General features: G+C 45.5%; 1 protein-coding gene across 1 annotated transcript; it reads right to left on the reverse strand.

The window, feature by feature from the left end:
- Positions 1-7,444: 7,444 nt before the first annotated feature.
- On the reverse strand, positions 7,445-8,508 carry LOC120381987 (zinc finger protein 551-like). Its single transcript, XM_039500149.1, has one exon. The coding sequence runs from the start codon at positions 8,464-8,466 to the stop codon at positions 7,486-7,488; it is 981 nt and encodes a 326-aa protein (XP_039356083.1). The 5' UTR covers positions 8,467-8,508; the 3' UTR covers positions 7,445-7,485.
- Positions 8,509-13,591: the final 5,083 nt, after the last annotated feature.

Below are 13,591 nucleotides of genomic sequence, written 5' to 3' on the forward strand. Positions count from 1 at the left end.
GGCCAGGGGCAGGACATTGGCACAGCAAGGGAGGAGTGTGGCAGTGACATCACAAAGGCCTTTTGCAGGACCTCAGACTATTGGTCCAAGGTGGTGGGGAGGTGGTGACCTCACAGAGGGATGCTGACATCAGCCAGGCAGGACAGGGGCGAGGGGCCAGGGAAACCTCAGAGACCCCTGTGGCTTTGCTTCAGCAAGTCTCCTTCTCCAGGTCTCTCTTTGAGGACTGGGGGAATATTGGGGTTCACGTACCTGAGCGCCAGGGGGAACCTCTTTTGAGTTTTCTCCTTCCTTTTAGTGATTTTACTAGAAAACAGCCGTCCCTGTTTAGAAGGTAAGAGCCTCCTGGAGGTTTGAAACCTGTTCAGTCTGATCCATCTGGTGACAGGTCACTTCCCTTCTCTATACCTCAGGCTCCTCCCCATCTGCCCAATGGGAACAGGGAGAGTTCTCAAACTCTGGTCAGTTGTGAGCCTGGTTCTGACCTGGGTCCCACGTCCTCTGACCCAGGATCATGTGCAGAACATGGGAGCTCTGGCTTGTCCTAAACGCTGTAGACTGTGAGTTCCTGGAAAGGGCAGGGGGGAGCAAGAGGAGAGAGGCAGAGACATTGGAGACGAGGAATTGGGGGAGAAGAGAAAATAAATGATTGAAGCAGAACAGGTGTCCCAACTCGATCTTGCTCATCACAGGTGTTCACAGAGCTGGGTAGCTGCAGGTTTTCCAGTGTCAAGTCTGAACTTTGATTCTAACAATGTGCGTTGAAATATCAAGGGGATCTCCACATACCTGATCTCTTCCCCCCTCCCCTTTTTTGTATTAATTTTTATTTTTACGTGTTTGGCTTAACCGTGATCGTCTCTTTCCCCACCTGTATTGCAATTTGGGGGTTATGTTTATTGTGCCTCCCTTTTGTTCATGTCGTTATAATTGTAACAGCAAAGGAATCTGCAGGAGCAAAAACTGACTCAAAACTTCATTTCCCCATCATGCCGGAACATCATACAAACAGCTCACGGAGCTGGAATCATAACACACAAGGCCAGGGGATGGGAGATGCAGGTTTCCAAGTGTTCTGTCTTTCTCAGATGACACATTCCAGCCCCTTGTGTGCCTCCATCCTGTATGACCTGCTGGACTTTGACACATTTATTGTCTCATTCTATAGATAATGTGATTGTAACACAGTGTGACTGAAATTAAACCACTTCCAGATGAGGAAACAACAGAAGAGAAAAGCCATTATTGCATTGGCTGGGAATCAAACCCAGATCAACTCTGTGGAAGACACCTACACAACACCATTATACCACCAATGCATCTGGCAGAAGTAGCTTTCCTGCAGGCTGTGTGTGCTGGCAGAGGGAGTGACACATGACCATGGAAGTAGTGAGTAGGGTGGATGGGCTGGAAGCTGCCTGACAGCTGGGAGCAGAGTTACCATCCCAGAGTGACTGAAAGGGGGCAATGGTGAAAACAGATCCCACTGGGAGCTGGCCCCACACCTGCCCCGCCCCTAGGAGAGGGGAACTGAAGCTTAACTTCAATCACAGAAAACTCTTCCCTGAGAAGAAAGGGAACAGCTTGTTTTAAAGACCAGGTTTGTGTTTGTTCCTGCTACATACGGAGGGGCTGGGTAGTGCTGATTCCAGCCCCCAGACTCTGGGAGGATAAGGAACAAATTCAGGCTGCCAGTGACCTGCAGGAGGGAGATGATCTTTTGACAGTGACAGACGCCTCGTCCTAAAGGCCTTTGTCTACCCCCTTCCAGTGACTGTTTGGTACAGGAATGCAGCCCCTACTCCTGGGTCTCTCCTGGGGAAATAATGTTTCTGTGCAAAACACCAAAGCTTTTAACAGAAAGGAAGAAATGGAAATGGCCACATGATGGGACTAGGACATAAGGAATGAAACACAAGATGCTTCTCCCATGTGCATTGACTTTTAACCTTGTTTGTGGTGGTGTTGTATCCATGTTGGTCCCAGGGGTCCGATGGGGCGCCGGGCATTGGCCACTTTCGGGAGAGTGGGCTAGATGAACTGGTCTGACTCAGTGTGGCTGTTCTTATGTTCTAACTGCTGGTTATGGAGGAGACGAACTTCCAGGCTACACAGAACTGAAGAAGTGTGTGGGGTTAGCTCCACAGCTTGTCTCTTTCACCAACAGAGGTTGGTCCTCTGCAAGCTCTTACCCTCACCCGCCTTGTCTCTCTTGGACTCTGAAAAGTGTTTTCTCTCCAGTCCCCTTGGAGAGACGTTAAGTTTCCCTTTAGGCAACTATCAGGCTGAAGCAATTGTATTGATTGTGACACTAGAATTGAAGATTTAATATTATAAATGAATGAGTCTAAACCTGAGGTTCTGGTTTTCACATTGGTTTTTCTAACTCAGTTCCCAATGCTCTTCTAGAAAGGCCTCCAGGACGCCTGCCCAGCCCAGCAAAAGTGGCCAGGAGAAAGCCCACAATGCTGCTCTTTCACGTAGTTGAAGGCTGCTATCAAACCCCCCTTCACTCAGTCAGGCCCCAGTCTGTGGCAGTGCATAGGATTCTTCCGTCCTAAGTGCAGGACTCTGCACTTCTCCTTGTTGAACCTCCTCAGATTTCTTTTGGCCCAATCCTCCAATTTGTCTAGGTCACTCTGGACCCAAATCCTGTCCTCCAGCACTTGGATTCTTTACATGCTTTCACAGGGCTGGTCTACACTGGGGAGGGGGGGGGAATCGATTTAAGATACAACCTCAGCTACGTGAATCGCCCCATCGACTCCACTACCGCCGTTCGTGCTGGTGGAGTTCCGGAGTCGACGGGAGCACTTTCGGGGATTGATATATCATGTCTAGATGAGATGTGATATATCGATCCCTGAGAAATCGATCGCTACCTGCTGATACGGTGGGTAGTCTAGATGTACCCACAGAGCGAAGAGCACATGTTCCATGATTTCATAGGGCAGAGTTTTGTGCTATCGGGAGCTTTCCCTGTGTGAATTTGACAGGTGGATCAACACAGACACATTATGACCCTTCTCAGGGTGCTGAAGGATGTGAGTCTCCTTGTTGCCACCTGCCACAAGGAAGAGGGAGTTTTGCATTTGGCAGCTGGATGTTAGTGACCAAACGCACCAGCCTGCTGGAACTCAAGAACCCTCCTCTGAGCTACAGCAGCCACCTTAACCCTTGAGTTCCTTCAATGTGTCCCCCTCTGGGTGATACTCAGTGAAATCCCAGATCCTCTCTTCCCCATGTATCCCAGGTTACTAGTTTTACTGTGGACCATTGCTACTGTATCTCACACAGCACCTGAGTACAGTTATCGAACAAGCAAAAAATTTAACAATGGATAGAGATTTAAACAAAAACATGAGTGATGGAAACCAACTGTTACCACTAAACAAAGGCAGAAAATGATAGAAGAGAAAGGCCAGCACAAAAAACAGAGAGGAACAATAAGATACTAAAAGGACAATGGTTGGAACTCTCCATTTCTCTCAGTCTTTGGATTGATGGGTACTAGAGCTGTAGCAACAGTTGAGGAACCAGGGTAAATTAAATCTAATTAACTTTTCAAGATTAGCCATCATTTCCTGTATGACTAAAAAAACACAAAAACAAGACAACTTTCAGTTTTCCAAAATAATTCACATTATCACACAGTCTCTTACTCTTTAACCAATAACTTCACCTATAATTTCATTTTAATTGGTAACAACAACATATTCAAAGATCACAAATTATTTTCATATATGTTAGGGCTTGGCTACACTTGTGAGTTGCAGCGCTGGGAGTTACAGCGCTGGTTGTGCAGCTGTGTAGGAACAGCGCTGGTGTGTGGCCACACTCACAGCTACCAGCGCTGCAGTGTGGCCACATTTGCAGCACTGTTGGGAGTGATGGATTATGGGCAGCTATCCCAGCATTCAAGTGCCAGCAACCTGCTTTTCAAAAGAGGGGGGTGGGGTGTAGTGTGACAGGGAGCGGGGGAGGGAGGGAGAGAGAGAGAGAGAGTGTGTGGATTTTTTGAGCCGACACTGTGTATTAGCTCCCTGCCCTGAAAATCAGAAAATTTTCCAAACCCCTTACTCTGCAAACAGCCTGCAGACCAGATAAGAAGCACGGACTTCCCACCCCCCACCCCCCCGTTTCTCTCATCAAACACTCAACCCCTGTGAATGAGGTAGGCAGGGGGTTCTCTCATTTGATTGTTCACAGTCACTTACAGATTGATCACAGCAAACAGGAGCTGTGTTTGTTTAGATAAGCAGCTCCTGAGTTCACAACAAAACAAAGAGAGGCTGCATAACAAAACAAAAGAGAGTAATTTACTTTAAAGCATTCTGGGATATCTCCTAATACCCTGGAGGCCAACAACAGCGCTGGTGTGTGTCCACACTTGATGAGCAGCGCTGGATCACCAGCGTTGCACTCGTTATACCCCAAGTAGACCAGGTGTTCAGCCAGCGCTGCAGCCAGGGAGTTGCAGCGCTGGATGTGCCTTGCAGGTGTGGACAGTTACTAATTGCAGTGCTGGAAAGCCTCCACCAGCGCTGCAACTCACAAGTGTAGCCAAGCCCTTAGTTTGCTTTTAATCCCCATTGTCAATAACTGAACCCTTGTTCTTATTGTGGTTTGTCCCAACCACTTCTGTGAGTTCATATATCTCAGGATCTTCTGCCATGTGTGTTGGTAGAAGGAGTCTTCTATGTCGGAATGTTTGCATTATGGAGAAAAATACCTCTCTTTTCACATTTTTTAATCTTTCAAAGTAGGAGGTGGTAGAGAAGTAATGTAAATGCATAAAACACAAGAGAAACCTCTCTGGTCTACACTAAAGACATTTATCGGGATAACTATATTGCTTAGGGGTGTGAAAAATCCACACAGCTGAGCAATGTAGTTACTCAGCCCTAACCCCCTGTGTAGATAGTGCTACATGAGCGGGAGAACTTCTCCTGCCAACATAGCCACCGCCGCTTGCGGGGGCTGGACTAATCAAGTCCGATGGGAGAAATCTCTCTCATTGGCTTAGAGCATCTGTTATAGCAGTGCTACAGCAGCACAGCTACATTGGTGCAGCTGTGCCAACATCAGCTTAATTGTGTAGCCACAGCGTCAGACACAAAACCATAGAATCAGGACTCAACATGTGTGTATCCGGAAGTCTGAAATTGGAGGCTGACAAATGCGTTGCCTCATTGGTTACCATCATTTCTACAGCCTGAAAGTCCTTGTTACCCAACCAGGCAGCCAGTTTGGGATCCACAGGGAAGGACTGTCCTATGAAGCACTCTCTCTTGTCGTCCTTCACTGTTTGGATGCATGTTCTCAATCTAACCCTGGCATACTTTGGAAGTGTAATCAGTGACACTGAACAAGGAAGTGGAGTTGTACAAACAATTTTCCTTGGGTCACCATAGCTTCCTTTACTGGGGTGGAAACCAAGAACTGGGTGTGGAATCTTTCAACCTCAGCTCTTTCCAAATCCTTGGCTTTGGATAGGGTAGATTTACACTTCTCTGAAGAAGAATACTTTACAAAACCACTTAAAATCTCAGCAGTGTTAATGAGGAATGGCTTCCTGAAACATGCCCAGCTTTTCTTTAATTCAGTGGCACAGGTCCAGGGAAGGGACTGGATACAGGCCTGGATCGGAATCTTTGTTAGTTACCAGAGCTGGAGATTCTATTAAAAAATGGCTATTTTGCTGAAGATATTACATTTTCAACACTGGTTTCATTTTATACACATCTTTAGCACCTATAAAGGATAAATTTGACAAAAACTCCGCTTCTATTTCCTCAACATCTGTGTCATGAAAGGCTGCATTTCCCAAAGCATAGGATTAGCTAGGAGAGATCTTCTGTAGGGACTAGGTTACAAATGCTTTGGGAACCAAACACATGGGCATTTTGCCTAGTTCAAAACCGCTTACCATGGAATTCTCTTCTCAGATCATCAGAGACAATATTGCCTTAAACAACTGAAATACACTGTGATCAGATGCACTTCCTTCAGTTAGTTGGGGTTCTGCTGTTGTTCACCATTTCTGAGTGGAGATTTTAAATCACTGCTATTTCTTTGTTAGCCTGTCCAGTAAATTAGAGAGTTCTCTCCTGTTGATAGAACTGCACTTCAACTTTCTCCATGTCATCATGGAGGGATGGGGAAAAAGCAAAGCTGAAATCATAAATGAGGCCTTTAGCAAAGGGTCATTGTCTTAAATTCTTCAATAAATCTGAGCTACAGCCTATCAAACTGAACTAATATCCAATTGGGTGACCAAACAGCCTTCAGGAAAGATAGAAACCCGCATCACAGAGAGACAATACATGACAAAGAAAGTGTCAAGTGAAATTCCAGAGCAGGTTACATCTGATTATTCAGAATTGGGACAAGAGATTTTCCCACCACATTGTCCTCTGATCCATTCAAACCTGCTTCCCTCATCCCTGTCTCAATAGTCAGTTATGTTATTTACAAATTTTTTAGTATCCTAGCATGCTCATAATGAGGAAAAACAGCCCTCTTGCTAGAAGTGGCTTTACAATAGATGGAACCTGGAATTTAAACTCTAAATGATCACACTGTATTTGGAATCCATTTGAATTCCCCTTCCAGGTCTTTGACACTTTCATCTCCAGTCATAGCGACTCTGATATAGGATTAAAGAAGTCAAAACATCATCTGCAAGCACAGACAACGGAGAATGCTTCATCACATGACACTTTGAGAAGTGGATGGATAGAATGTGATGAAGATAAACTACTTGGCTAAGGCAAAGGTAACATTTCTGCAGTGAAGGGGAAGGAGGGAATCTTTGAGTCACCCCATCTCCTTCCAGTGTCACAGAAGCTGAAACTATACTTTTTTTCTGCCCCTGCTTCTCTTCATTTACATATAATTTGAAAAATTCCCAAGATAACTGCTCTTCAGCACAACCCAGAGCAACGTGAGAACAACTGACAAGGATACAATCTGTATCACTGGTGACTAACAATAACTTTGCAATAGGAGGAATGGTATAAACGTGATGCTCCCTGGTTCCTCATAGGAAGGGCACACTCCAATTACTTGTGGGACAATAGAAAGGACAAATAGGTCCATCTCAAAAGGCAAAAATGGGCCACTCATCTGGACAAGCTGAGGGATAACGGTGCTGCAAACAGTTCAAAGAGCTTTAAAAGTTACTATGTGGGAATCAGGAAAAGTATTAAAAAAACAAAGTATTGATAGCCCTAGAGGTTTTTACAATGTTGATCTCTCTTGCAGAGTCTCTGATGGCTAACATGGGATGAGTGCCAAGAGAAGGTTTTCCCACACTCATGGCATTCATAGGGCCTCTCCCCTGTGTGGATTCTCTGATGCTGAGAAAGGGCTGAACAATTAGTGAAGCATTTTCCACACTCACAGCATTTATACGGCCTCTCCCCCGTGTGAATTCTTTGATGGCTAATAAGGTGCGAGCTGCGATTGAAGGTTTTCCAGCATTCACTGCATTCGTAGGGTCTTTCCTCTGAGGATTGTTTGATGACGAATAAGGTGCGAGCTGCAACTGAAGGTTTTACAACACTCAAGGCATTCGTAGGGTCTTTCCCCTGTGTGGATTCTCTGATGAACAGAAAGGGCTGATATTTGAGTGAAGCTTTTCCCACACTCACGGCATTCATAGGGTCTTTCCCCTGTGTGGATCCTCTGATGTTTAGAAAGGGCTGAGCTGTGAGTGAAGCTTTTCCCGCACTCACTGCATTCATAGGGCCTCTCATCTGTGTGGATTCTCTGATGAACATAAAGGGCTGATATTTGAGTGAAGCTTTTCCCACAGTCACGGCATTCATAGGGCCTTTCCCCCGTGTGGATTCTCTGATGAACAGAAAGGGCTGATCTTTGAGTGAAGTTTTTCCCACACTCTCTGCATTCATAGGGCCTCTCATCTGTGTGGATTCTCTGATGAACAGAAAGGCCTGATCTTTGAGTGAAGCTTTTCCCACAGTCATTGCATTCGTAGGACCTGTCCCCTGTGTGGATTCTCCGATGTCTAGAAAGGCCTGATCTGTAAGTGAAGGTTTTCCCACACTCACGGCATTCATAGGGCCTCTCCCCCGTGTGGATTCTCTGATGTTGAGAAAGGGCTGAACTCTTAGTGAAGCATTTTCCACACTCACAGCATTTATATGGCCTCTCCCCCGTGTGAATTCTTTGATGGCTAATAAGGTTTGAGCTGCGATTGAAGGTTTTCCCGCACTCACTGCATTCGTAGGGTCTTTCCCCTCTGTGGATTGTTTGATGGCTAATAAGGTGCGAACTGCGATTGAAGGTTTTCCCACACTCAGGGCATTTGTAGGGCCTCTCTCCTGTGTGGATTCTCAGATGAACAGAAAGGCTTGATCTGTGAATGAAGTTTTGCCCACACTCAGTGCATGTATTTTTTCTCTTTCGCCTAAGGATTTCCTGTTGTGTTGTGGTTTCCATGAGGACCTTCTGAGTTCCCCAACAGGAAATAAATTTACCCAATTTCTCCTGGCTGGTTTCCTTGCTCTGTTTCTGGTCTGTGCTGAATCTCCCAGGAGTTTCCCTGCTCAGGACTCCTGGACACATTCCTTTTCGAGCTTTGTGATAATGCTCCGTGTTTATCCACTTGCTCAACATTTTTCTGCTGAGAATTCCACTCCTCTTTCTCACGGACCATTGCATCACCTGCTGTGACAGAGACAGACACCTCAAACAGGGATGGAACAGGAAAGACCAAACCAAAACAAGTGCTGGAGGGAGGTCAAATAAAAATCAGGAGCTGAACTCCCCCAAACTCTTCCCACAGACAATCCAGGAAGTTTCTAGAAAGTGTAGGGGACAATTTCCTGGTGCAAGTGCTGGAGGAACCAACTAGGGGAAAAGCTCTTCTTGACCTGCTGCTCACAAACAGGGAAGAAATAGTAGAGGAAGCAATAGTGGATGGGAACCTGGGAGACAGTGACCATGAGGTGGTCGAGTTCAGGATCCTGACACAAGGAAAAAGGGAAAGCAGTAGAACAGAGACCCTGGACTTCAGAAAACCAGACTTCGACTCCCTCAGGGAACTGATGGGCAAGGTCCCCTGGGAGAATAACATGACGGGAAAAGGAGTCGAGGAAAGCTGGCTGTATTTTAAAAATCCTTATTGAGGTTGCAGGAACAAACCATCCCGATGTGTAGGAAGAAAAGTAAATATGGCAGGCGACCAGCTTGGCTTAACAGTGAAATCCTTGCTCGTCTTAAACACAAAAAAACAGCTTACAAGAAGTGGAAGATTGGACAAATAACCAGGGAGGAGTATAAAAGTATTGCTCAGGCATGCAGGAGTTAAACTAGGAAGGCCAAATCACACTTGGAGTTGCAGCTAGCCGGAGATGTTAGGAGTAACAAGAAGGGTTTCTTCAGGTATGTTAGCAACAAGAAGAAAGTCAAGGAAAGTGTGGGCCCCTTGCTGAATGAGGGAGGGAACCTAGAGACAAAGGATGTGGAGAAAGCTAGTGTATTCAATGCTTTTTTTGCCTCTGTCTTCACAGACAAGGTCAGTTCCCAGACAGCTGTACTCTGCAGCACGCTATGGGGAGGAGGTGACCAGCTCTCTGTGGAGAAAGTAGTAGTTCGGGACTATTTAGAAAAGCTGGACGAGCACAAGTCCATGGGGCCGGATGCACTGCATCCGAGGGTGCTAAAGGAGTTGGCCGATGAGATTGCAGAGCCATTGGCCATTATCTTTGAAAAATCATGGCAATCGGGAAGGTCCCGGATGACTGGAAAAAAGCTAATGTAGTGCCCATCTTTAAAAAAGGGAAGAAGGAAGATCCAGGGAACTACAGGCCAATCAGTCTCACCTCAGTCCCTGGAAAAATCATGGAACAGGTCCTCAAGGAATCAATTCTGAACCACTTAAAGGAGGGGAAAGTGATCAGGAACAGTCAGCATGGATTCACCAAGGGCAAGTCATGCCTGACTAACCTAATTGCCTTCTATAATGAGATAACCGGCTCTGTGGATGAGGGGAAAGCAGTGGATGTGCTATTTCTGGACTTTAGCAAAGCTTTTGATACAGTCTCCCACAGTATTCTTGCCAGCAAGTTAAAGAAGTATGAGCTGGATGAATGGACAGTAAGGTAGATAGAAAACTGGCTAGAAGGTCGGGCTCAACGGGTAGTGATCAATGGTTCCATGTCTAGTTGGCAGCCGGTATCAAGTGGAGTGCCCCAAGGGTCGGTGCTGGGGCCGGTTTTGTTCAATATCTTCATTAACATACTGGAGGATGGTGTGGACTGCACCCTTAGCAAGTTTGCAGATGACACTAAACTGGGAGGAGTGGTTGATACACTGGAGGGTAGGGATAGGATACAGAGGGACCTAGACAAATTAGAGGATTGGGCCAAAAGAAACATGATGAGGTTCAACAAGGACAAGTGCAGAGTCCTGCACTTAGGACGGAAGAATCCCATGCACTGCTACAGACTAGGGACCAAATGGCTGGGCAGCAGTTCTGCAGAAAAGGACCTAGAGGTTACGGTGGACAAAAAGCTGAATATGAGTCAACTGTGTGCCCTTGTTGCCAAGAAGGCTAATGGCATTTTGGATTGTATAAATGGGCATTTCCAGCAGATCAAGGGATGTGATCATTCCCCTCTATTCAGCACTGGTGAGGCCTCATTTGGAGTACTGTATCCAGTTTTGGGCCCCACACTACAAGAAGGATGTGGATAAATTGGAGAGAGTCCAGCGGAGGGCAACAAAAATGATTAGGGGGCTGGAGCACATGACTTATGAGGAGAGGCTGAGGGAACTGGGATTGTTTAGTCTGCAGAAGAGAAGAATGAGGGGGGATTTGATAGCTGCTTTCAACTACCTGAAAGGGGGTTCCAAAGAGGATGGATCTAGACTGTTCTCAGTGGTAGAAGATGACAGAACAAGGAGTAATGGTCTCAAGTTGCAGAGAGGAGGTTTAGGTTGGACATTAGAAAAAAACTTTTTCACTAGTAGGGTGGTGAAGCACTAGAATGGGTTACCTAGGGAGGTGGTGGAATCTCCTTCCTTAGAGGTTTTCAAGGTCAGGCTTGACAAAGCCCTGGCTGGGATGATTTAGTTGGGTTTGGTCCTGCTTTGAGCAGAGGGTTGGACTAGACACCTCCTGAGGTCCCTTCCAACCCTGAGATTCTATGATTCTAAATAAGAGAGAGGAGGATCAATTCAGCCTTCACATCCCATCCAAATACGCAGGGGGAAGGGAGGAAGCTACTGCCTGGTGTCTGCTAGGATCTATAGGAAGCCATGGGTTATATTTACCCTGAGGATATGACCCCTGCTAGGGACAATAATGAACTGAGACACCTCCCCAAGGGCTTTGTAGGGCATCCCAGATGTTTCCTTCAGGCAGTTACAGATTCTGAGGTGGTTTAATGTTTCCTCACCTGTGCGGGGAGCTCTCAGGATCTCTCTTTCCTCTGAACCCTGGAGGTCTGGGACCCATGGCTCTTCCCCTTGTTCCAGCTGGGAGATCACATCAGGCTGGGTAACAGGAAACCCTGCTCAGATGAAAGAAAAAAGGAATTCAGTTGATTTCATAAGACTTTGTCATAAAAAACATTCTATTAATTTAACTTCAGTGCTTAGTGTGACCTGGTGGGCCAGAGGCAGGTCTCACTGAAAATGCCAAGATCAGAGCAGGCTGAAAAAGGGATCACCCACTTGGGTTATCGAGAAGCTGAAAAAAGAAATCACACGGCCCCCTTTATTGCATCCCAGTTCTCTGACTCCTAATGAGCACTTAGGTCCAGTACAGTGAGAGGTTATTTCAAAACTCTGCTCACATAAACAAAATGATCTTCTGACCCCAAAGGTCAGCCACGTTACCAGGTCAGTATAGGTTTGGATCTTACCCAAAATACCATACTGCCAGCCAATCCTTAGCATCTAAACTAAAGGTTTAAACAAAAGAAAGAAAGAAAGAAAGAAAGTTAAATGGGAAAGCAGTCAGATACATTCCAAAATGGATATATCAGGTTCTTAGCAGTATTGGTGAGTTGCCGGTGTGAAAATCTGCCTGGAACACATCCACAGCTTGGATGGATCATTCAGTCCTTTGTTCCAGGGTTCAGTTTGTAGAGAAGTTGCTCCAGAGGCAGGAAAGGGGATTGAAGACAAAATGGAGATGATGCAGCTGCCCTTTATATTTCTTTTGCTATGTGGCTTGTACTTCCTGTGTCCCAAACACAAGATTCACAGCATGTGGCATGGAAAAGCCTTCGAGTTCTCATTACACAGGTATACCCCGGCATGTCTTGCTGACTCAATAGGTGTATCCCCTTGGTCCTTTCCATGGGCTCATTGTACAGCTGATGACCCTCAATGGGCCATCAAACAGGCTAGGCAGTGTTGATGTCAATATGTCTGGGGGTGTCACCCAGAAACACTGCACAAGTCTGGAAATACAGATATACCCTACATATCTATAACTCACAATACAAAGGTGATACAGACATAGAAACAAAATTATCATACTTGGCAAATCATAACATTTCCCCTGACACCTTACATGGCATATCTAGCATGATTCATTTTAATTTGATAAGATTATATTATTTTATTATTAATACCAAAGTGTCTCACAATTCCATACAGTGTCACACTTGGTAAACCAGTGAATTTCCAGGACTAGTTCCCCAGGTCCTTGAAGATGCCGAACACTAGGCTTATGAGGGACTGAAATACCCACATATCTGCTGGGAACACACACACAGACACTGTGTCAGTCTATACCCCTATGTTCACTCTTCTAGAAAATTATGATCAATTTTGTACACAGTATGGCTTGTGAGGTATCATTTGAAAATGCATAATCTACTGAATATTATCCTCCTGTTAAAATGTATAGTAACACTGTATGTAAAGTTATGAGATTTTACAGTATGAGATTACGGAAAAAGTTACAATTCTGGGGAACACCCACAGAGCAGTTCCTCAGAGACAGCAAGGCAAACAGCTGGTCGAACAGCCATTCTCCTGCAGGGGGAAGGTGTGAAGACGACATTTACATTCCATCACAGGGACCTCTTGAAGCTGTTGTGGAAAACAACCACACGATTGATTTTGAATCAGCTCAGCCTGAGGCTCTTTTCTTGGTTAAACGTGCGCAGGGGCAACAGCTATTGGAATACTGTCCCCCTGAGCTAAAAACCACACAAGCCTTTTAAAGCTTAAAACCACAATCAATGGCACATACATTGCACATTAATTACCTTATTTGGAATATATTGCAAAATATGATGCAGGTCAAAAGCAAGCTGAACAAGCAGTTTTCCATATTCGCCTTTCCTGTTATTGTTATTCCTAGTCTAGTTCGTGGTTTGACTTTTCTAACACTTCCACTGTGGTTATGTTTCACAAGCTCAGTTACTGCAAATCAGTGTGTTTGGGGACTTTCCACTATACCTACTTAGGCCCCTTATGCACACAAAGCCATTAGTTCCCCAATCTGGGGGATTTTCCATTCCACTTTGCCTTTCTATGCCCTTTACACAGAGAAGCAAGCTCAGCTAATACTTCAGGCCTTCTAACTTGACCAAAGCTCTTT

Source organism: Mauremys reevesii, linkage group 14 (genome assembly GCF_016161935.1).
Source record: "Mauremys reevesii isolate NIE-2019 linkage group 14, ASM1616193v1, whole genome shotgun sequence".
Lineage (NCBI taxonomy): Eukaryota > Metazoa > Chordata > Testudines > Geoemydidae > Mauremys > Mauremys reevesii.